Consider the following 24,902-nt stretch of genomic DNA (forward strand, 5'->3'; position numbering starts at 1 on the left):
AGCACTGGCAGGACTTTGGGGAGAATATCTAGTTCGTTAAGTTAAGCTTCTAGAATGCATGTTATGAGTTTATTTTATATGTAACCATTTGTTTCCAGTTACTTCTACTTGCAATTATTTGAAATCTCTACTCTTTGTTTGCTAGACTTGGCTTGTTTACACTATAAACATATCTAAGTGCTGAGAGTCGAGCAGAACTGTGATCTCAGGTGTAGCTGGCAAGCTGTGGTGCACTGCTCCTTTGGGAGCAGAGAGTCTGTGAATACAGAGAGTGGCCAGTGGAACAGCAGCTGGACACTCCGGGTGGGCACTCAGAGGGCTCGGGGGCTGGCGGGTGCCTATTGCTAACCTGCGGAGGGACAGCAGAACTTGTGAAGGCTGAGAGGGGCGGGCTTGTGTTGCCCGAGGCTGGTGGAGTCGGGGAGCTGACCTCTGGCAGGCATAGGCAAGACTTCCTCACATCAAGGGCAGGTGGTCACGAGGTGCCTCACAATGCTGGTACCTCTAGGAGGCAACACCAGGGGCACTGGCACAGCTGTGCTTGGAAAGTCTGCATAACTCCTGCCCACACTATGCACCGGCAGTGCCCGCCTTTCCTGAGCTCTAAATCAGCTGGTGCTGGGAGCAAGATAGGGGGAGGATCTTTTCCTCTTTCACATTTATGAAACTGACTTGTTTCTCTCCCATCATCTCATCTCTTCACCCGCTCAGACAGGGCCCTCACATGTCCCAGCGCCACTTCCCGAAGAGCACAGCTCAGGCAAGAACCTCTCGTCAGCTTCACAGCGAGAATGGGATTTTAGAGAGAGATTTAAACAACATCAATAAAAGCCTTTCCTCTCCATTCCTAGTGGGGCACCTGGTTCTTGTCTATGCACGACCTAAATGCTTTAGAGAGAAAGGTCAGGCTTGTGGCCTGGCATTCATGAGCCCTAGGTTCAATTCCCTGCTCTGCCATGGGTTCTGCATGGCCTTGGGCATGTCACTTAATCAGTGTTGCCATCTGTAAAACAGGGATAATCATAGAATATCAGGGATGGAAGGGACCTCAGGAGGTCATCTAGTCCAACCCCCTGCTCAAAGCAAGACCAAATCCCAGACAGATTTTTACCCTAGTTCCATAAATGGCCCCCCTCTAGGATTGAACTCACAACCCTGTGTTTAGCAGGCCAGTGCTCAAACCACTGAGCTATCCCTTCCCCCTTATCTTTAGATGGTGAGCTCTTTAGGAGGGACTGTCTTTCACTATGTGAACAGCCAGCACCCTGCACAGTGGGACCCTGATCTCATAATCCCAACTATACATATACAATGATGGGGTCTAAATTAGTGGTTACCACTCAAGAAAGAGATCTTGCAGTCATTGTGGATCATTCTCTGAAAACATCCACTCAATGTGCAGCGGCAGTAAAAAAGCGAACAGAATGTTGGGAATCATCAAGAAAGGGATAGATAATAAGACAGAAAATATCATATTGCCTCTATATAAATCCATGGTACGCCCACACCTTGAATATTGAGTGCAGATGTGGTCGCCCCATCTCAAAAAAGATACACTGGAATTGGAAAAGGTTCAGAAAAGGGCAACAAAAATGATTAGGGGTATAGAATGGCTTCTGTATGAGGAGAGATTAATAAGACTGGGACTTTTCAGCTTGGAAAAGAGGCAACTAAGGGGGGATATGATAGAGGTCTATAAAATCATGAGTGGTATAGAGAAAGTAAATAAGGAAGTGTTATTTACTCCTTCTCATAATACAAGAACAAGGGGCCACCCAATGAAATTAATAGGTAGCAGGTTTAAAACAAACACAAGAAAGTATTTTTCCCCACAACGCACTGTCAACCTCTGGAACTCCCCCTGTGAAGGTCAATACTATAACGGGGTTCAAAAAGAAGCTAGATAGATTCATGGAAGATAGGTCCATCAACGGCTATTAGCCAGGATGGGCAGGAATGGTGTCCCTAGCCTCTGTTTGCCAGAAGCTGGGAATGGGCAACAGGGGATGGATCACTTGATGATTCCCTGTTCTGTTCATTCCCTTTGGGGCACCTGCCATTGGCCACTGTCAGAGGACAGGATACTGGGCTTGATGGACCTTTGGTCTGACTCAGTCTGGCCGTTCTTATGATCTCGGCTGGGGTCTTTAAGGGCTACAGGAATATCAATACTTGCCAGCAGAAGGGAAGCAGGGTCTTTACTCTTGCTCTAGGAATTGTGCCAGATGGATGAGGAAGGAAAAGAATTTCAACCCCAATTATTCCACTGTATTGAATGAGGATAGAACAGAGCAGAGCAGCAGCGCAGTACAGCTGACGCACCATGTGGAAGGAGGTGGTGCTGTTAAGTTTGGGTTGGATCGCGCTGCCCATTGTCTCCCATCAGTGCCAGTGCAGCAGCCTCCACTGGCACCATTCCACATCTGAGAAGTGGGCAGGGAGCACGCGTGTGGGAAGGAGGGCGTGAGTCCCCATGGCCACTGATCAGGGAGAGCTCACCCTGGCAGCTCAGTGGCAGATGGGTGTTGGGCACACCTCCCTTCGCCCCGGTCTCACTCTCTCTTGAGCTATCCCCTCCTCCCCTAACAGGAGGTGAGACATGTGCCTGCCCACCCCCAGCTGGCTAACAAGCCCCGCCCTCACTGCCGGCTGGTTCGGGATAACCTCAGAATGGGTCACCGCCCACCACACGCAGGCGCGTCATTCTGTGGGAATCGCCATCCATCTCCATGCACTCGTGTGCGCCCATTGCCGTGCCATCCAGGCACCATGCCAAACTGCCCAGATGCCAGGGTGACAGACATCAGATAGACAGATGCGTTAATGTCTCAACTCAGCCTAAAGCCACGAGGAGTCGCACTGGCCTGGGGTTTACTGGACTCCTGGTCTCAGGCTGCCAGCCCCCAGGATGAAGTGAGGACAGCAGGTGTCTCTGTGGGGTGGCGTCGTGCAACCCAGAGCAGGGGGAAGGGCCGTGGCATTGAGCAAAGGAACTGAAGCAGGCATAGAGCTTGGCAACCCCCTGTCATCTTATCCCCTGCCCCCAGCCTTGGTCCCACAAGCTGGCCTGCAGCACCATGTCTCCTGCCTGGAGGGAAGTGACTAGCTGGGCCTGTCTCAGGCACCTGTCGCTCCATCCTGGAAGGGAGAACTCTTTGCTGGGGCTTGGAGAGGCACTTGGGCTGAGGAGGGGAGGGGAGGGGAGGGGAGGGGAGGGAGGAAAGGGGAGACCACTATGGAGGAAGATAGAGAGGAGGGTGGCAGAGACAGGAGCCATCTACTCCTACCTGGCTTCAATGACATGGCAGTACAGGGCCCTCCTCTGGGGCTCCTCTAGCACTTTCAGCTCCAGGCAGATCTCGCCCTGAACCTCTTCATTGGGGTCCACGTGCGTCAGGTTGATCCAGCTGTCAATCCCTGCAATGGAGGAGGAGTCTGTGTAACTAGCTCCCTGGCTCTCCCTGCCCCACCCACCTCGAGTGCTGACGCAGCAGGCCAGCTGCCATGCTGGCCACGTGTGATCCCTGCGCAGCCCCCCACCCCATGCCACGGCAGAGACCTTGGCAGGGCCAGTGCAACCATTTAGGCAAACTAGGCGGCCGCCTAGGGCGCCTAGTGGTTGGGGGCACCTAAAAGCCTGCTCAGGCGAGGAGGTGGAGTGGAGGTGAGCTGGGGCGGGGGGGGGCACGGGGAGGGCCGCCCGCAGTAAAGGGGGGGATGCACAGGGGAACCGCTCCCCGCCCCAGATCACCTCCACTCTGCCTCCTCCGCTGAGCACACAGTCCCCATTCTAAGTCTCCTCTAATCGATGCCCCAAGCCTGCAAGGGGAGGAGAATTAGAGCGGCGCCGGCATGCTCAGCGGAGGAGGTGGAGCCGAGGTGAGCTGGGGCGGGCTCCCCAGGTGGGGTTAGCTGCCATGGAGGGGGGGTACCTGCTGCGGGGGGGGGCCCTCCCCGGGCGGGGGGGAGTGGCGGGCTCCCCGGGTGGGGGGCGGGGTTAGCTGCCACGGGGGGCCGGGCGCAAGGTGGAAGTTTCGTCTAGGGCACGAAACTTCCTTGCACCGGCCCTGGACCTTAAGGGTGTTATCCGCAGAATGGCCAGCCCCAAACTGTCAAAAATCACAAGTCAGCCCCCTAGCTCCCCAAAATCACGAGATTGGCTTAAAATCAGGAGATCTACAAAACTATCACAATAGCCAGGGGATCTCTTCCCTCGCCTTTTGGGTGCCCGTGGGTGGCACTTGCAGCCTTTTCCCCAAAGCAGCAAAGGCTAGAAAACCACTTTTCTTTTGAAAAGGCAAGCTGAGATTCTTTCGTAACCACATGACTCCAAGAGCTGGGACTTGGATGCCAAACAGCAAGAGAATCACAACAACATCCTGAGAGTCAGCAACACTGGAACAATGCTGCCAGATGACCTGCCCTCTCCATCTGCTGATACCCCGCTACTCTGTGCTGCTGGGGGGGGTGTTGCCAACTCCACAAAGCAGGAAGTCACCAGACAAACCCTGAAAAGTCGCCAGATATAGCTGTTGAAGCACTCAAAAGGAATCAGAAATGTCACCAAACAAAATGTCCAGAGAATTCAACAGAGAATTGTATATACATACATATATACACACACAGGCGAGTATAGTCCCAAAATCATTCACAAGCAGCTCGATGGTGTTACTAAAACCCATTCCAGGCTCTTCTTCTACATTCTGTTGCACACCAGAAGCAACTACAACAGTACACCGTCGTCGTCAGGAGGGCGCCCTCTGCTCGTTGGGAGGGAAACTGCAGCCCCCTGCTCAGCGGGAACGGTGCTCTGTACACGGCAGCCCAGCACGGCTGGGGTTGGTTAATTTCAGCTGAGCCTCCCTTCCTTGCCGCCTGGATTTGAGCCCACAGGTTAGTGGAAGGGAGAGCCCAGAGCCGGGGGGGGGGAGAGGGCATTCGCCTCACCTGAGCTCACGCTGCAGGGAGCCAAGAAAGTAGATTTAAAAAACAGAAGTCCACCAGCCGGACCCCTTCCCCCCCCGCTTCCAGGGGTTCATTTCTGAAAACAGCTGGGCCGCTAACCCCGGCCAAGCCAGGGGAAGGGGTAAAGGGGAACTGAAAACACGCTAGCTCCACCTTTGATCCTGCAGTAAGGGCTTCCTCCCTGGAGGCACAGCGCTCCCCCACCCCATTGGGGCACCTGGCCCTGTCTCATCCCACCCCACCTTCCAGCCGTGCGGCTCTCCTCGCTGGCTAACCTGCCTCCCCACCCAGCCCGCTTCATTAGCCATCGTACCCTGCATCACAGGCTGTGCGACTTACTACGGAGCAGCGAGAAAGGACACGTTTGGGTAACAAGTCCCGGGCCTGGTGCTCTCTCCAAAGCGCGCCTGGCTTTAGCAAACTATTTAATTAGCCTCCACAAATGTATTTCCCTCGCCTGCAGATTATAGTGATCTCAGCCCGAGAAGCCCTGGAATGTGATTCCTTCCAAGGACATGCTCCATTGAGACATAATGACATTGACTGGGTGTGCAACAGAACGTAGTAAGAAGAGCGTGGAATGGATTTTATTAACACTATCGAGCTGCTTGTGAATGGTTTGGTGACTATACATATTGGTGACGTCTTTCTCTGAATGTCACTGTCATTGGCAGTGAAAGTCGCTAGATTTCTCACTGGTCACTTATTTTCTCGCTAGGGAAACCAAAAAGTCACTAAATCTAGTGACAAACTAGCTAAGTTGGCAACACGCCACGGCCCTGCTGGCTGGGGGAGGCTAGGATCTGAGCCAGGCCTCGCTAGGGTTGCCAGGCGTCCGGTTTTTGAAAAGGGACCCTGGCGGCTCCGGTCTGCACCGCCGACCAGGCCGTTAAAAGTCCGGTTGGTGCCGGGGGGGATGAGGCCTGCAGCAGCTCTCTTTGTGGAGCTCGGGGGCGGTGTGAGCCCTGGCGGGCAGGGGGTGGATCCCTGCGGAGGGGCTGGGAAAGGCACCCAGCTGCGGGCTGGGGCCGGCAGGGTTAACCCCGGGCAGCAGCCGCCAGGGCAGCTGGGGGCTCCCTGCAGAGCGGGCTTTGTGGCCTTTAGGAAGTGCCTTCAGCCCCCTCCCTACCTAGCCCGCTGCTCCCCAGCTGGGGGAAGTGGAGAGAGGAGCCAGCCCAGCTCCCCAGGGGCCACATGCAGCCACCGGTAGGGGAGGGGGCCAGGGCAAGCCGCCACTGCCTGCCCCAGGTCCAGTAGCCCACTTCACGGGAGCTGCTGCGCCAGGCTCGTCTCGGGACCATGCGGCAAGCCGGTAAGGGGCTGTGGGCTGGTCAGTCTCCTCGTGGGATGAATGGGCAGTGCAGAAGCATGGGGCTAAAGTTGGCCTGCTCTCCCTGGGAACGGGTCTGAGCAGAGTCGAGCAGCAGTTGGGTGTGGAGGCACCAGCCAGTGGCCAGACTGGGGGGGGACGAAGGAGAGGGGCTGTGTGTGTGTGTGTGTGTGTGTGTGTGTGTGTGTGTGTGTGTGTGTGTGTGTGTGTGTGTGTGTGTGTGTGTGTGTGTGAGACTTGTGGGGAATTCTCTCCCCCCTCTCTCCCCCCGCATTCCAGAGAACAGAAAAGACGTTTGTCCTCGGTGCGCTGGCCGAGCCACATGTCCAGGATTCATGGCAGATCGAGCAGCCTCTGAGGCCCAGGAAATGCTAGGGCAGCGCTGGTGCAGCAGCTATTTAAGGGGCCACCTGACATCAGTGCCTCCCGGAGCCCGCACCCCAACCCCCCTCCCATGCCCCAACCCCCTGGCCCAGCTTGGAGCCCTCTCCCACACCCAAACTCCTTCCCAGATCCTGCACTCTACACCCCCTCCCGCACCCCTTGGCCCCAGCCTGGCACCCCCTCCTGCACCCCAAACCCCGCATCCCCGGCCCCAACCCAGGTGCACCCCCAGCCGGAGCCCTCACTCCTTCCCGCACCCAAATCCCCTGCCCCAGCCCGGTGAAAATCAGCGAGTGAGCGATGGTGGGGGAGAGCGAGCGACGAGGAGCGGGGATGGAGTGAGCAGGGACAGGGCCTCGGGAAGGGGCGGGACAGGGAGCGGGGCGAGGGTCTTTGGTTTTCTGAAATTAAAAATTGGCAAACCCAGGCCTTGCGGAATGGCCCATAAGTTGCCAATTTAGTGCCTGCTGCCCTGCATGTCAGCTGTGACCCAGCCACGGTCTTCATAAGACACTGCTGCAGCCCCAGTGCTCCTTCCACTGCCCCAGCACCTACCTCGCGGGTAAGACGAAATCCATTCTTTGCTGAGTGATACTTTGCCAATGACATCATCGTGCCTGCAAGGAAAGAGAGCCAGGTCTGGGCAAAGAGTGCCTGGAATTAACTGCCCTGCACGGCCAAGGAGCAGGGTATCCAGGGGCCAATCCACCTCAACGGGCTTCCTCGCATCACCCCAGCTGTTCAGGGAGGGATTCATTCCCTCCGCGCTTTGCTCTGCACAGCTCCACCAAGGAAACCAACTGTCCAATGTCTATCTATGGCCGTAGTTACAGTAGGGAGCCCCTCACTGGAGCATCAGAGAGCCTATCATAGAATATCAGGGTTGGAAGGGACCTCAGGAGGTCATCTAGTCCAACCCCCTGCTCAAAGCAGGACCAATCCCCAGCCTACATCTCCTGAGGCCCATCCTGTGCCTTGTCCACAAGGTCTTGGAAAAACCAGCCCTGGGAAGCAGAGAATTCCTCCTCCATGGCTGTTCACTCATGGGCTTCTCCCACAGCCAGCCCTGAGGCAAGCCAGTGGCCCAGCCAGCCCCAAGCTCAGAGGCCCAGACTGTGGAGGAGCCCTCGGGCGGGGGATGGGAGGGGTATTTGTGAGGGAATTAGGGAAAGTAAATACTGGAATAATCCTGCTGCCTGTTTGCTGCTGAGTCAGCATGGCTGGCAGAGGGCCAGCCCCAGGGAAAGGCTGGGCCAGCGCGTGGCACCAGAGCCCGGAGCAGATCCATTGTTCCAAGCAGAGCCTGGCTCAGTAAGACCCACTGCCCTTCACTAGTGCTCTGAGCCCCAGCCAGACCCAGGGTCCTGTCCAGGCCCAGAAGCAGCCCCCCATGCCCTCCCCAGCACCCTCGTACCCAATGGTGTCCTCGTCCAGCACGTAGAAGGCGAGACTGTGGAAGCCCATGGGCAGGTGCAGGGTGTACTCCTCCCCCCAGAAGGGATTCAGGTTCTTCCACACGGTAGCGGTCCTGCAAGCAGAGCACAGGGCGGGTGAAGTCAGTGCCAGTGGCCGGGACCACCCCCTGCGAGAGGCGATGAGGCTTGCAGGAGCCGAGCCAGCATGGTGGGTCGTGGAGCAGTGGAGAGGGGCTGTGAGAGGGATCCCAGCTGGTGGACCCAGCCGTCACTGGGGGAACTACAGGCTCAGTCTCTACCCCTGGGGGGGCCTCTGGGGCAGAATTACTCTGCTGCTTTATCCCAAGGGCTTTGGAAGGAGAGGCAGAGGCTCAGGCCCTGCTCAGGGATTCCATCCGGACCCCACAGCTCCAAGAATCAAGAGCATGTGCCACGCACATGGACCCCACCAAACGCACAGAGGGGGACACAGCCCCTGCTAGAGGCATGCAGCGTCCACTGATGCACAGAACTACAGCCAACACACACAAGCACACACAGAGCCAAAGGGACGTAAATGTCACCAACAATCAGTCACGCAGCTACTGCCAACACACAGCCCCCACCAACACACACAGCCACACAAATGCCAACGCACGAGCACACGCACCCAGATACTGCCAACATGTACAGCGCCAGGCGCACGCAACAGTCCTGGCACAGCCACCCAAAGGCTGCCCAGCCCATGCAGCATCACAAGCCTGCCATATTTGCCAGAGATCAAACCCACACAGCCGGTAAGGCATGGCTCAAGCGAACTCCAGCTCCCGGTTCTGGCAGTCCCACTGCACGCTCCCTGTGCGGTATATCTCAGAGCCTCCTTCTCTACAGCAGGCTGCTGGCCCAAGGCACGCATTGCATGTGGCACACACCCCTTGGGACTTCCAGACCTGGGGCTGGCGTTTACTGCTGCTTTGTTCCAGCGCGGCAGGGGGAGCGTGAGCTGGGGAAGACTGTAAAATCACCTTTGCCACGCCAGCGCCTGTGCACCCTCCCCACCCCAGTTCATAGTTTCCTGGGCCCAGGAGAAATCCTCTCAGCTCAGTCTCTCTTCAAACCCATCTGAATGTCTTTGAGAAGCAACAGCAAGGCCCTGATACCCAAGGAAACCTCAGCACTGGCTGGCTTCAGTGCCCTCACCACACTACTGTCAGTCCCAAGTGGAGGGAAGGGGAGGCAGCGAGGTGGATGCTGCAGTTGGCTCAACCCCACTGAAAGTAAGAGTAAAACAACAGAGTTCAGTGCCTCTGCAGCAATTTCCAGCATCAAGGTGCCATGCAGACATGAGCCTGTCAGCCCTCCTGAGCCCCCCAGCAGCAGGGAAGCATCATTATCCCCATTTTACAGATGGGGAAACTGAGGCACAGAGGGCCAAACCCATCTGCTGTGGTTCATGAAAACACAGCCAGGAATTAATTTAGCCCAGAGAGATTAACCAACTTGCCCACCACAGCAAGTGGGTGACTGAGCTGGGGCTAGAGCTCATGACTTCCCAGCTCCCCATCTCATTTCCCAGGGCTTGGGGATTCAAACTCAGAACAAGCAGCTCCAGAGCCTCTCAGCTAGCAAAAGGAAACGCTGTGCTCAAGCATTTCAGCTACATTGCATGTGGGAGCTGCAAGAGGGATCCTCCCAGACTGTGGGCCCCAGGAGCTGGTCTCTGTGCTCAGAGCCCCTGGACTGGAGCAGGGGAGCCCAGTCCAGCTAATTAAAGAGGGCTGGGCTACCCTGGGTCTACGAAGGGTGGCTAGTAGGCAGTTGAGAGGGAGGACCAGGGCCGGTGCTACCATTAAGGCAAACTAGGCGGTTGCCTAGGGCGCCAAGATTTGGGGGCACCAAAAAGCGGTGCCCCCAATTTCCCCCCCGCGGCAGCTCCCACCCCACCCCAACCTGGGGAGTTGTGCGGCAGCTCCCCACCCCAGCTCACCTCTGCTCCGCCTCCTCCCCGAGCATGCCGCCCCCGCTCTAATTCTCCTCCCCTCCCAGGCTTGCGGCGCCAAACAGCCGATTGGTGCTGCAAGCCTGGGAGGCGGGAGAAGTGGAGCAGCGACGGCGTGTTCGGGGAGGGGGCGTAGCAGAGGTGAGCTGGGGTGGGGAGCCCTATGGCAGCTCCCCCCCCTGCCCTGAGGCACCCCTCCTCCCCCGCGGCAGCTCCCCCCCCCGGCCCAGGGAGCCGTGCGGCAGCTCTCCATCCCAGCTCACCTCTGCTACGCCCCCTCCCCAGGCACGCCGTTGGGGTGGGTACAATTTAAAGATCCACTCCTGCCCCAACAGCTTGAGTCACGCCCCCGCCTCCAGGGCGCCCCTCCTTACCCTCAGCTCCCAGCTGTTTGCTGCTGCCTCTCCCTGTGGTCGCAGCTTGCAGCTCACCAGCTCCAGGGGCTGCCACACGGGGAGGGTTTGGAGCCGGGGTGCAGCGGTGGCCATCTCGGGGACAGACCCCCTCTGCTACCTACCCCAGTACATCTGCTTTCCCTACCACTTCTTCCTGCTGCAGGAGCTGAGCTCTCAGGCCTTGGGCGCAGGAGGAGATGAAGGCATCTAACTCACTGCTGATTAGGGGAGTTGGCTTCCCTTGCTCAGTGACCTCATGCTGGAGATTCTGCAGCCTTCGGATCGGATTCAGGGGAAACCAACTGCTGCACCCTGCAGGGGGGAGATGCTGTGCTGGCCTCCAGTGGGTGAGCCCCACACCATGGAAATCCCAGTCCCCAACCTCATCACACGGAGCAAAATTGTCCTTTCCAGGCAAAGAGAGGAGCTAGCTGCCTGGCTGTGCATGGATGGAGAGCTTCCAGGAGAGCTCCACGGTGCCCGAGCGAATGAGGAACGCAGCCTTGGTGCTGGGCCGGGAACAGACTCCCACTTCCAAAGGCCCGTAAAGGTTGGATCCAGATTTTGCAAGCGCCCCACCCCCCGAAAGACATTCCTGGACTAAGCTTTCCCCGCAGACACAGTCCCAGTGCTGTGGCGGGGCACCTCCCTGGCCGGGATGTGGCGGCTCCAAGGAGCAGGAGGTGGTTTTCATTCTCCCCTGGCGTTATGAGCAGGACAAGGGGTGGCTTCCCAGTGGGGAGAACAGTGCGGTGGCAGCAGGACTGGCCATGAGCCGGGGCCAGGTCTGGGACTGCTCAGGAAATGAAAGCCAGGGGAGGGGCAGGGGAGTGATTAAGAAGAAGGGGAGAGACAGAGTGGAAGAGAAGAGAGGGAGGGAGATGTGCTGGGCTGTGTGAGGGACCATGGATGAAGCTGGGAGGACCCAGGCCCCTGACCCTGTATTGCTCTCCTGAGCCCACCCCCACACCTCTGGCCAGATACTCCCTCCCTCCCCTCCAGCGAGCACCCGGCCAGCTGGCTGGAAAGGGGGAGATGCTACCATCTCTCCAGAAGGGGGAATAATTTATGGACTTCTCCATAGTAACCACTTCATCACTGGCCAGCTCCAGAGCAGTGGGACTTGCTGCGGGACTTGGAGCACCATGGCAACCACAGGGGCAGGGTGGAGAACCAGAGGGGAGCGAGCCCAGCCCGGAGGATGCTGCCCGCCCCCAGGGGATCATGGGGGAGAGTCTCCTCTGGCCAGAGAGCAAGCAGGGGGCTATGTGCAGCTGGAAACCCCCAAATGCCAGCTATAACCAGGGCTGGTTCAAGCGACCACGCCCGTGCCAGCACTGGGACCACCCGATGGCCTCACGCAATGGCACAGCATTGCCACCCCACCTGTGGCTGCAGCCCCATTGCCCTTCCCACCCAGCAAGTGGGAGAGCAGAAAGGGTTCCACCCCACAGGCAGGCGCAGTATGGGGTAGGGGAGCACAGAGAAAGGAGTCATCAGCCAGCCTAGGACAGGCAGAGTTAGGGCATGGGGTAGGGCAGGGGGACAAGGAGAGACAGGTTGGGCCTGAAGGTGATTCCTCTGTGCAATGTGACGCTGGACCTCCTGGGGTCCTCTCTGGCCTGACCAGACACGGCTGGGGAGAAAGGCACCTGCTGAGCTTATAGAGCTCCCCCACTGTTCACGCTCTGGCACCTCCCATCCCAGAATCTCAAAGCCCCTTGCACAGGCTAATGAACAGGAGGCAGGCAGTGTCATCATCCCCATTCCACAGATGGGGAAACTGAGGCACAGAGCAACACAGACCCACATTTTCAGAAGTTGCAGCTAGTTTTTGGCTGCCCGATCTAACACACTCAGGGCCTGACTACTGGAGGTAATGCAGGCCCCAGCTTTCCAGAGGCGACTGCTTGGCCCAGCACCTCTGAGAAGCAGGCTCCAGGTGTTACAAATTGGGCACCCAGAATCGAGCACCGAAATATGTGACCACTTTTGAAAATCTGCCGTAAGTGACTTGCCCAGTGTGTCAGCGACAGAGCCCGGGTTAGAACCCAGAACTGCTGAGTCCCAGCCCTGGGCCTTATCCACAAGATCACCCTTCGCTCCTTGGGTCCTGTCATTTCCCCCTCAAGGGCTGGATTACAACCGACCCCCAGAGCTGCAGGACGTATCTCACTCACCCCTTCTCAGGGCACGATGGGGGAGACCCGGCTGACGTGACCCACTCAGTGCTGGGCCGGAGGCTGCTGATAGCAGCAGGACAAACAGCTGAGCTAGCAGCTCCCTCCCCTAATGCAGGGTGGGCCAGGTAACTGTTCAGCCCTTGGCGTGGATGAGATTCTCAAGTCTCTGTGGCTGGAGACCCCAGCCCCCTTCGGGCTGGCCTCCGCCCAGTGGTTAAGGACCATGGTTCTATGTTATTCCTGCTAGGTCACGTGATCCCAGGCATTGGCTGGCTCACTCCAGTGAGGCTAGAGCATGGGTAAGGCTCCAGTTTAAAGGCTGCCTCCCGCAACAGGTGGGCCGGAGGTGTGAGCCCTACAAACAGTACATCCGCCCCAATGCAGCCAGCCAGAGACCCCATCGGCACTGCCAAGGTAACCATGTTCTGGGAAGGCGGCCAGGCGCCAATATGGCTCCATCCCCTGGTGGAGATGGGATGCAATGGGATTTAACCCTGTCCCCAAATACACTAAAGCCATGAGCAAGGGCTGGGCCCTTCTCAGCAGGGTGGGGGGTGAGTTCCAGGCCTCCTATCTTGGCAGCTGTTTGCCATGCGGCTGGGACTAGACTCAGCCTATGACCTAAGTTTGCAGATGCTGGGTGCTAGCACAGCTGGCACGTATGTGCTGATACGACTGACAGCTCCTAATGGTGCAGGCCGCAGAGCCACGTCCTGCAGATGCCCCAGGAAATCAACGCCTGCAGAGACAGCTGAGTGAGCGGAGACCAGCGCTTTGCTCTGTACATCAGTCTGTATGGCACTGGGCCACGTCACCCGGCATTGAACCCCGGCAGTGCAAATGCCCCTCCTTGGCTGTGCTGGCCTGGCCCATCCCCAGGGCCCCCAGCATGGCACACTCACCTGGCTACCACCTCGTTGTCGACTTTGACAATGCAGTAGGGGTCGCTGGTGCCAGACCTGGGGAGGGAAACCAAATAAGCAGGCAGATTAGTATTAAGCAGGGCATTGGTATCCATGCTGTCAGAGCGCCTCCCGCAGGACTCTGCAGCCCTCCAGGGTCACCAGGGCGAGCCCTGTTTGCAGAGCATTTAAAGACAGCAGCTAGATACTGTGGGGGGCTCTAGTTGGGAGCTGGTGCGCAGCACCCTGTAGCAGGCATCATAGAGCATGGCACAGGCAGCCAGACGCTCAGCCTTGGTGGGGGAGGGGAGAGGGCATTCCATCACACCAGCAAGATCCCCAGGAACCCCTGGGGTTCACCCTGAAGGGCACCGCTGCTTCCCTCCATCGGGGGGCCTGACCGGGGCGTGGGGTAGCGCTCCCAAGGGAACATCAGGCTTAGGCTGACCTGTGCCCTGGTCCTTTAAGGACTGAAGGTCTGCTGGGCGCCGTAAGAGGCAATGCACTGCATCAGCACAGCTTCCCACTGCCATGGCATTGCCCCAGTGAAAGCCCAGGCAGGCAAGCACGAGCTCCCTTTCCCCACTTCCCATCCCCAAAATCCCCTTCCACTCCTTCTCCCCACAATCCATTGCATGGCCTAGTTACCACTGCTTTGGCTCTTCACATCCTCTGGTGCCAGGCCCACCAGAGACAGCAACACTGCCTTCCCCTTGGGCCTCCAGGCCGTGCTGCTAAGGATCACTACTCCTGCTCCTGCCAACAGAGCCCTGGGGAAAGCACAGTCCATGCTGCCAGGAGCTTGCAATCCAGCAGGGCAGACAATGTGGGGAACCTGGGGAGAGCCAAAGGGTGGGGCGAACTGGCAGGTCTCTTTGGAGGCTCGCTCACTGATGTCTGGATCACAAGGAAATAAAATTCAAAGTGATCTTGATAAATTGGAGAACTAGGCTACAGATGATAAAATGAAATTCAACAAAGACAAATGGAAGGTGCTACACTTAGGGAAGAGAAACCAAATGCACAAATACAGACTGGGGGATAGCTGCTTTGGCAGCAGCACTGCTGGGAAGGATCTGGGAGTTGTGGTGGATCACACCCTCAACATGCGTCAGTAATGTGGTGCTGTTACAAAAAAAGGAAATGCGATTTCAGGTTGCATTAACAGAGGCATAACCTGCAAGTCATGGGAGGTGTTAGTACCACTCTACTCGACGCTGGTTAGGCCTCAGCTGGATTACTGTGTCCAATTTTGGTCACCGCTGTATAGACAGGATCAGGGGCAGCAGGTTTGTATAATTTTTGGTGGTGCACAAAATGGCTCAAAGTCCCCACCCACCCACCCTCTCACACACCTGCCTAAGGCTCTGGGAGGGAGTTTGGGTGCAGGAGGGGTGTGGAATCTGGGAGGGAGTTTGGGTGCAGGAGGGAGTTTGGAGTGCAGGCTCTGGGAGGGAAATTGGGTGCAGGAGGGATGCGGGCTCTGGGAGGGAATTTGGGTGCAGGAGGGAGTTTGGGTGCGGGGTTTGGGCTCTGGGCTGGGGGTTGGGGTGCAGGAAAGGGTGAGGCGTGTGTGTGGCGCTTACCTCAGGCGGCTCCCAAAAGTGACCCGCACACCCCCTGGCAGCAGCGCCTAGGTGGAGGGGCTGGGGGTCTCCGCGTGCCCCTGCTGCTCCCATTGGCCACAGTTCCCAGCCAATGGGAGCTGCGGAGTCAGTGCTCGGAGTGGGGGCAGCACACAGAGCACACACACCCCCAGGGCCGCAGGGACATGCCACCCACTTCTGGGCGTGGCGCAGAGTGAGGGCGGGCAGGAAGCTGCCTTAGCCCCACTGTGCTGCCGGTGGCGGCCAGGGGCCCCCGGGCCCTTTTAAATCGCCCGGGGGCAGCAAGCGGGGCTGGGAGACACTCTGGGGGAGGCGCGCGGGGGCAGCAGGCGGGGCCGGGGGAGAGACCTGGCCCCAAACATTGGTGGAGCTGGGCTCCCAGGCCCTGAATATTCCTGGAGCATGGGCACCATGGGCCCATATAACTCGCCACCCCTGGACAGGACGTGAAAAAACTGGAAAAGATCCAGAGGTGATCCAAAGGGTTGGAATGCAGCCATAGGAGCAAAGGCTGAAGGAACTGGATATGTTTAGTTTGGAAAGAGGAGATTAAGGGGGGACACGACAGTGGTCTTCAGATACTTGAAAGGCTGCAACAAGAAAGAAGGAGAAAACTTGTCCTCTCTTGCCACAGAGGGCAGGACAAGCGACAATGCGTTCCAACTACAGCAGAGCAGATTTAGATTAAGGGCTTGGCTACACTTGCGAGTTACAGTGCATTAAAGCAGCCCCGGGCGCCCTCCTCATGACCCATCCACACTGGCAAGGCACTTAGAGCGCCTGGACTCTGCAGCTGGAGCGCTTCTGGTAATCCACCTTGGTGAGAAGCATAACGCTTGGTGCGCCTCGGCTGAAACGCCCGGGCGTCAGTGTGAACGAGGTGTTGAATTACTGCGCTCTGATCAGCCTCCGGAAACATCCCATAATCCCCTTAAGTCAAGTGGCCACTCTTGTCATTGTTTTGGAATCGCTGCAGGAATGCGGATATGCCCTTTCAAAGCTCTGTTTGACAACCGGCTGCTTATCTGCTCCGGGACAAAGCAACCATTAGTGTGGAATGCTGTGTGAGAGAGATCGGCGGGGGGCAGGGGGGGTCTGCTGCTGTCTGAACTTACCAGACAGCATGCTGACATGCTTTCAGCCGCCCAAAACTCACTCTGTCTCCCCCCACATACACACAACACACTCCCTGTCACACTCCACCCCCCCCATTTGAAAAGCATGTTGCAGCCACTTGCATGCTGGGATAGCTACCACAATGCACTGCTCTCTGTGGCCGTTGCAAGAGCTGCTAATGTGGCCACGCCAGTGCGCTTGAATCTGATAGTGTGAACAGACTGCAGTGCTTTCCCTACTGCGGTCTCCGAGGGCTGGTTTAACTCCCAGCGCTCTACATCTGCAAGTGTAGCCATGCCCCATAGCTCAGGAAAAACTCCCTACCTGTAAGAACAGCAGGACAATGGAACAGACGCCCAGGGAGGTCATGGAAGCTCCTTCCCTGGAGGTTTTCAAAAGGAGGCTGGAGCCATCTGTCTGGGATGGTTTAGACACAACAACTCCTGCATCTTGGCAGGGGTTAGACTAGATGATCCTTGCGGGCCCTTCTAACCCTATGGCTCTAGGATTCTGTGGCTCTAAGGAGAAGTGACTCTTCAGGAGGCATCTGAGCAGAAACCGTGGGTCCGGGGCATATTGGGGTGGGCAGGGGGCAGCACAGAAGAAGGGGCCAAGCCTTGCATGGGGACAGGTGCCAAAGGAGCAACTTATTCACCTGGGCCAGCGCTCCACAGGTTTCAGTGCAGGTGCTTCCCAAACCCCTCAGGCCTGCAGACTAGAAGAGGAATCCCAGAGGAACTGCTTTGTGCATGGTATTTGGGGGCTGCAGGGCCTGGCTGGGATCAGGATTGGATACAAAAATTTGGATCTCGAAATAGACATCGCTTCATAGTAAGAGTGAGGGGTGGCAAGGAGGAAGAAAGTTTTGGGTGGTTAGCCAGTGGTCCCCCATTCCTAATTAAAAAAAACGAGGAGTCCTTGTGGCACCTTAGAGACTAAAACATTTATTTGGGCATAAGCTTTCGTGGGCTAAAACCCACCTCATCAGATGTATGAAGTAAAAGATACAGGAGCAGGTATAAATACATGAAAGGATGGGGGGTGCTTTACCAAGTGTTAGGTCAGTCTAACGAGATAAATCAATTAACAGCAGGATACCAAGGGAGGAGAAATAACTTCTGAAGTGGTAAGAGAGTGGCCCATTACAGACAGTTGACAAGAAGGTGTGAGTAACAGTAGGGAGACATTTCATACATCCGATGAAGTGGGTTTTAGCCCACGAAAGCTTATGCCCAAATAAATTTGTTAGTCTCTAAGGGTACGTCTACACTTACTTCCTGGTTCGGCGGCAGGCAATCGATCTTCTGGGATCGATTTATCGCGTCTTGTCTAGACGCGATAAATGGATCCCGGATCGATCCCGGAAGTGCTCGCCGTCGACGCCGGTACTCCAGCTCGGCGAGAGGAGTACGCGGCATCGACGGGGGAGCCTGCCTGCCGCGTCTGGACCCGCGGTAAGTTCGGACTAAGGTACTTCGAATTCAGCTACGTTATTAACATAGCTGAATTTGCGTACCTTAGTCCGAAGTGGGGGGTTAGTGTGGACCAGGCCTGAGATGCCACAAGGACTCCTCGTTTTTTTTTTGCTGATACAGACTAACACAGCTACCTCTGAAACCTGTCACCATTCCTAATTAAGACAATCCCTGGAGAATCAGGTGGGGCAAGGCCCTCAGACACACTGGGGAGTCACTGCCCTAAATTGCCCAGCCTTTGGCTTCAGGCCCGGGTGGCAGGGCTCAGGGTCCCAGGCTTTAGCCCCATGTAGTGGGGCTTTGGCTATCTGCCCTGAGCTACAGCAAGTCTAACATTGGCCCTGCTTGGAGGACCCCCTGAAAGCTGCCCGTGGTCCCCCAGGAGGCCCCGGACCCCTGGTTGAGAACCACTGCTCTAAACCAGGCCTGGACAGGGAATACACAGCAGCAGCCAGAGAAAGCTGCTATAAAGTCAGCGTAGCTCCATTAACCTTCGTGGAACTTGCTGGCTGAGATCTAACCCAAGGGGTTAGATTTGTTCGTATATTCTTGACAGTTGGTTTCTTTCACACAACATCCCTCTGCACTGCATTCAGAGATAAGAGGGGACTTTCTCTCTCTCAGGATTCATCTTTTCAGTGAGTTTCAAAATTCCACAAAAGGAGAAAATAAGCAGCATTGGGACAATTGGCCTCAGTTAGGTGAATTGTAGTCAGTGAGGAACTCACCTGACAAGGCAATGTAGGGCTGCTGATGGACCAGCTCACTTACTGAATCTAAGCTGCCATGTTTTCCATGTTCACAATCAAACTCAGAATTTGTACCAGTTTTAGACAGTTGTCAATTTCATTATAACTCACTCCCCTTAACTCTGACCCACGTGCGCGCTGGAGGGGGCTTGTTTTCACCCTAATGTTGTTTCAAAGCTGGTTAATGTTAATATATAATGCAACTAAGGTGTGAATTTTTAACACTGAGGGTATTTAACCACTGGAACAATTTACCAGGGGTTGTGGTGGAGTCTCCATCACTGGCAATTGTTAAATCAAGACAGATTTTTCTAAAAGATCTGCTCTAGTTCAAACAGGAATTATTTTGGGCAAGTTCTATGGCCTGTGTCATACGCGAGGTCAAACTAGATGAGCACAGTGGTGCCTTCTGGCTTTGGAATCTATGAGTCTGTGAAATATAGGGCATGATCCTGCAATAATCCATGTGTGAGCATATCCCTGCAACTCTGGGAGCCCCTTGGCTTTAGTGGGGCTGTACACCGGGCTCATGGGGTTGCCAGATCTCATTATTTTATTGCCAGTCTCATGATATTGGGTGTTTTTTCTGAAAATCTGCTGCTCCCAGAGTCAGGTGATGGGGACACTCAGCTTTCTTTTTTAAAGTGGCACTTTTCTAGCACAGGAGCAGGGGGTTGGACTAGATGACCTCCTGAGGTCTCTTCCAACCCTGAGATTCTATGATTCTATGATAGGAGAGCTGGGGACATAGCACTGTCAGTTGAGGGGATCCAGCTATAGAACAAACTTCTGGAGATCAGGCAAGTCCAGAGTCTGACCATTTTTAGGAAAAGCTGCAAATCCTTCTTTTTTGAAGAGGCCTTTCCACCTTAAGAATGAAATTCACAACACTGACCCCCTTTCTATCCAATAACCCGCCACCACTGGCCCTCTCACCAAGCATCCACAGGATTGGTGCCACATCCCCAGGTTTGGAACAGTCTCTAGGAGGAACCCCTCGCCGTGCCAGACCCCATTCATCCTCCTGGGTAGGCCACGCGACCTCACCGTCTCCTTTGACTGAATCTCAGAGACTCAGCACACCAGGAGCTCTGTTCAGCAAGTCCAGCTGAGAGAGATACTTGTCCACTCTGCAGAGATTAATGCACCTCAAAGGTTTGCACTGACAGCACTGTCACAACAGGTGGGTTTATTACTCAGTTGGAGCCCAGCCTAGGCAGTCCTTAGATTAGCACAGCACAGCCCAGTCCAATTAGCGCAGAGCTGCAGTGAACCCCATTGGTCAAGCTCTGTCTCTCTCTCGGTCTGATCTCTGTCAGTTCCCAGGCAAGAGAGCCCCAACCTCCCTCCAGCAGCCATCTCTTATCTCCCTACCTCATGCCTTCCCAGGCCTTTGTTCTCCAGCTGGGGTCTTTGCTCAGCTTCCCTGTGGAGAGGTGGGGAAAGGCATCGCCCTCTGGGTTGTTGATTACTAGGTGTCAGTGTCCTGGTGACTGGCTTTTCCATTGTCTTCTCAAGACCTCTGCCAGACTTTTTTTTTTTTTTTTTTTAAATGATCCATTCAGGCTCATACAGCCAGGCAACATTCATACCTATGGCCTTGTCCACACTACACAGTTTTGTCGACAAAAGGCAGCTTTCATCAACAAAACAGTGGAGGTGTACGCACTACAGTGCCCCTCCTGCTGATGTAACTCCCCTGCTGCTCCAACGTAATAAAACCACCTCGACGAGAAGCATAGAGCTTTTTGTGACAACATTAGCGCGATGCAGTGTCAGTGTGCTTGGTTAGGTCACCCTAAGTGACCTCCAGGCGGTGTCCCACAATGCCCATCATGACCGCTCTGGTCAGCAGTTTCTACTCCGCTGCCCTTCAGCCAGATACACAGGCATGTGCTCCTCCCCCTTTAAAGCCCGGGGAATTTTTGAAATTCCTCTTCATGTTTGCTTGGCCTGGACAGCTCACATTGATCTTCCCAGCTGACCATGCCAGCTCTCCACAGCAAACACGCTCCCGCCTGGAGTACACCAGAGTTGCTGGGTATGTGGGGAGAGGAGGCTGTGCAGTAGCAGCTGATCCAGCCATAGGATCTTTGACACTGTGACGAACTGGGACTGTTCTTACTGTGGGCTTTGAATGCTGACAGGGGAGTGTGGCTAGGATAGTCTGCATTGGGGGATGGGAGACTGACCAACGGAGAATACCTGAGCATGTAACATGAGAACCCAGGAAGGGGTTAGAGGCGAGGTGACACCTTTGCCCCGGAAACTGAACAAAGGCTGTGGGAGGGGTCGCTGAAGGCAGAGTTTCAGGAGCTGGCTGGTGATGTGGCTGGGAGGGAGACAGGGCTCTGACCTCCAAAGGGGGCTAGGGTGCCCTGAGACCCCAAGATGGACCTAACTGAGGGGGGTCCTGTTGTCTGTGCCTGCAAGACCTGTCTTGGACTGTATTCCTGTCGTCTAAATAAACCTTCTGCTTTACTGGCTGGCTGAGAGTCATGGTGAATCGCAGGACGCCGGAGGTGCAGGGCCCTGAGTCCCCCATACTCCGTGACAACTGGTGGCAGCGGTGGGATCTACTGCACCACGTGGACGGCGCTTCCTGCAGTAAGTGACTGGGGAGCAGTAAAACGAAGGGGGATTGACGGGGACCAGGCATGCTGAAGAGTCAGAGAGAGACGGTTATCACCCCTGGGAGTGTGTGACCAGCGAGAAGGACTTTTGCAGTAACAGGGTCCCCCGGGGGGATTGCAGTGAGCGGTCCCAGGGGCGGAGGAGTCTGCAGCTCGACCCTGGCAGAGAGGTGGTGACCTCGAGAAGGGCTGGCACACTAGGGGTCCCCCTGGAAACTGTGGGGAGCGGTGAGCACCCAGGCCTGTGAGTGGCCAGCAGGAAGATGGATGCCAAGCGGCTTAAGAGCGACCTGGTGGAGCTGTGCAAGCAGAGGGGGCTGCGCAGTGGGAGGCTCACCAAAGAACAGCTCATTGCCCAGCTGGAGGAGGGAGATTGCTCGAATGAACTGATCCCTGTCTCTGAGGGAAGCAGCCTGGCAAATGCAGTGCAGGCCCCAGTGTCTGTCCCAGCTGGGAGTGGTCAGCCGGCTGCTGAGGGCTTCCCGAGACCCCTCCTTCCTATGCCTAGGGGAAGGGTGGGGAGGAGCCCAGCAAATACCGAGGGCGCCGTGACCCCCCCGGCCAGCAGGAGATCCTCCCGGCGACGCTCGCTGGCCAGCAGGGGATCCTCCCGGCGACGCGCGGCATCCGTGGAGCGGAACTGGCTGGAATGGGAGAAAGAGCTAAAACTGAGAGAGCTGGCAGATCGTGAACAACAGAGACAGCATGAACGGGAGGAGAAAGAGAAACAGAGGCCCCATGAACTGGAGCTGGCGAGGCTGAGGGGCTGCGAGACCCCAGCTGCGGTGAGTGAGGGGGGACCCAGGACTGCACGGAGCTTTGATAAGTGCATCCTGGCCCCACGTAAGGAGGGGGAGGACATGGATGACTTCCTGGATGCCTTTAAGACGGCCTGCGAGCTGCACCAGGTTGATCCTGCGGACAGACTCTGGGTTCTCACCCCCTTACTGGACCCCAAAGCCGTGGCATTGTACCGCCAACTGGAAGAGGCGGAGAAAGGGGACTACGAACTATTCAAAAAGGCCCTGCTACGTGAGTTTGGGCTGACTTCTGAGATGTACCGGGAAAGGTTCCGGAGTCAGGATAAAACCCCTGAGACCTCATATCTGCAACTAGCCGTCCGCATGGAGGGATACGCCAGCAAGTGGGCAGATGGGGCCCAGACGAAGGAGGACCTGGTTAAACTGCTGGTACTGGAGCAACTGTATGAGCGGTGCCCATCTGACCTGAGGCTGTGGTTGAGGGACAAAAAACCAGAGAACCCGCGACATGCAGGCCGGCTGGCCGATGAGTTTGTAAAGAGCCGGTCAGGGGATAACAGGGAGGAGTCCCAAAGGAACAGTCCCACCACAACGCAGAGAGAGAGTCACCATGGGACCTCCCAGCGGGAAAATACGGAAAACCCCCATCAAAGGGGAACATCCGGCGTCAGGGCCATCCGACCCACTCGAGGGGACCCATGGGACATGGGCTGCTATCACTGTGGCCAGAGAGGCCACATACGGGCCCAGTGCCCCAGGCTCAGGGACAGACTGAGCAGACCAAACCCACAGAGGGTTGACTGGGCAGAGACCCAGCTGGGCGAGAGGCAGCATTCCCAGGGAAGGGGGGCTGGCAGAGTACCACCTGCTAAGGAGGGAGGAGAGCTCCAGGCCAGCTCCTCTGGGGGGCTGGATGCTCCAGACTCAGGGTTTTTGGTTTATACGGTGGGCGCGGGGCTGTCCCTCCGGAGAGAGTACCTTGTTCCCCTGGAGGTGGATGGGAGGAAGGTCAATGGATACTGGGATACGGGCGCAGAGGTGACGCTGGCCCGGCCCGAGGTGGTGGCCCCAGATCAGGTGGTGCCCAACACCTACCTGACCCTGACGGGGGTGGGTGGGACACCAGTCAAAGTGCCCGTGGTGAGGGTACACCTGAAGTGGGGGGCCAAGGAGGGCCCCAAGGATGTGGGGGTACACCCGTATTTGCCCACTGAGGTGTTGATGGGGGAGGACCAGGAGGACTGGCCAAGCAACCCCCAGGGTGCCCTGGTTGTGACCCGTAGTCAGAACCGGCGAGGGGCACTGCGCCCTGACCTTGGAGAGGGTGCCTTGCCCGAGGCGCAGGACCCTAACCTGGTGGGGAGGGAACACCCAGGGACACGGCTCAGGGAGGCTGCAGCTTCAGACCCAGCCGGCGAGAAAGAGCAGGTGGCCATCCCTGTCCCAGCTGCTGAGTTCCAGGCCGAGTTGCAGAAAGATCCCTCCTTGCGGAAGATAAGGGACCTGGCCGACCTCAGTGCGGTACAGACCATGGGGAGAGGTGGCCGGAAAAGGTTCCTGTGGGAGAAGGGGTTCCTGTACCGAGAATGGGCTCCCCCAGGGAAAATGGAGTCGGGGGGATCAGGAGGCAACTGGTGGTACCCCAGAAGTATCGCCACCAGCTGCTGTACCGGGCCCATGACACCCCCCTCTCAGGGCACCAGGGAACCTGGCGTACCCAGCAGAGGCTGCTACGGAGCTTTTACTGGCCTGGGGTCTTTGTTACTGTCCGGCAGTACTGCCGATCCTGTGACCCCTGTCAGAGGGGGAGGAAGGCCCGGGGCAAGGGGAAAACGGCTTTAGGACCCTTGCCCAGCATAGAGGAGCCTTTCCAGAGGGTGGCCAAGGTTCAAAGGGGGGCTCTGAACCAAGAGAGCCCGAATCACCGACCTCCAGACTGGAACGCTGGGAAAAGACCCCAGCCCAGTTGGAACCCCAGGGGTATTGGGGTGGAAAAAGGGCACAGGCCGCATAAACCTTCAGACATGCGAACTGCGAGTGCCATCGAGTACCCCCGACCTAAGGGGGGGCGTGAAACTGGAGGGGCCTGGTGTAATTCTCACCAAGGAATGGGAGGGATGCTGGGGCATCCATGGGAACGGGGGTAGGTTCGAACTTCCCCGGGTCACTGGTTAAAGTGACCCCGCTCAGTTCGGTCTCGACGAGAAGCATAGAGCTTTTTGTGACAACATTAGCGCGATGCAGTGTCAGTGTGCTTGGTTAGGTCACCCTAAGTGACCTCCAGGCGGTGTCCCACAATGCCCATCATGACCGCTCTGGTCAGCAGTTTCTACTCCGCTGCCCTTCAGCCAGATACACAGGCATGTGCTCCTCCCCCTTTAAAGCCCGGGGAATTTTTGAAATTCCTCTTCATGTTTGCTTGGCCTGGACAGCTCACATTGATCTTCCCAGCTGACCATGCCAGCTCTCCACAGCAAACACGCTCCCGCCTGGAGTACACCAGAGTTGCTGGGTATGTGGGGAGAGGAGGCTGTGCAGTAGCAGCTGATCCAGCCATAGGATCTTTGACACTGTGACGAACTGGGACTGTTCTTACTGTGGGCTTTGAATGCTGACAGGGGAGTGTGGCTAGGATGGTCTGCATTGGGGGATGGGAGACTGACCGACGGAGAATACCTGAGCATGTAACATGAGAACCCAGGAAGGGGTTAGAGGCGAGGTGACACCTTTGCCCCGGAAACTGAACAAAGGCTGTGGGAGGGGTCGCTGAAGGCAGAGTCGCAGGATGCCGGGGGTGCAGGGCCCTGAGTCCCCCATACTCCGTGACAGACACCTACAAGCAGATTGCTCAGGGCATGGATGAGAAGGGGACAGGGACACGCAGCCGGGCTGTGCCAAGATAAAGGAGCTGAGGCAGGCGTACCAGAAGGCAAGGGAGGCCAACTGTCTCTCTGTTGTGCCAGCAACCACACACACACACACACACACCACAACAAAAACACTAACCCA

General features: G+C 56.7%; 1 protein-coding gene across 1 annotated transcript in view; it reads right to left on the minus strand.

Moving 5' to 3' along the window:
• Positions 1 to 24,902, minus strand: part of RASAL1 (RAS protein activator like 1) — a 131,121-nt gene that overhangs the window by 95,457 nt on the left and 10,762 nt on the right. The window contains exons 2-5 of the mRNA XM_065417590.1: positions 13,553 to 13,609; positions 8,094 to 8,207; positions 7,235 to 7,296; positions 3,288 to 3,417 (exon numbers count right to left, since the gene is read on the minus strand). Of these exons, the coding sequence (XP_065273662.1) occupies positions 3,288 to 3,417; positions 7,235 to 7,296; positions 8,094 to 8,207; positions 13,553 to 13,609 (363 nt within the window). The remainder of the gene's footprint in view (positions 1 to 3,287; positions 3,418 to 7,234; positions 7,297 to 8,093; positions 8,208 to 13,552; positions 13,610 to 24,902) is intronic.

The sequence above is a fragment of the Emys orbicularis genome, chromosome 16, assembly GCF_028017835.1.
Source record: "Emys orbicularis isolate rEmyOrb1 chromosome 16, rEmyOrb1.hap1, whole genome shotgun sequence".
NCBI lineage: Eukaryota > Metazoa > Chordata > Testudines > Emydidae > Emys > Emys orbicularis.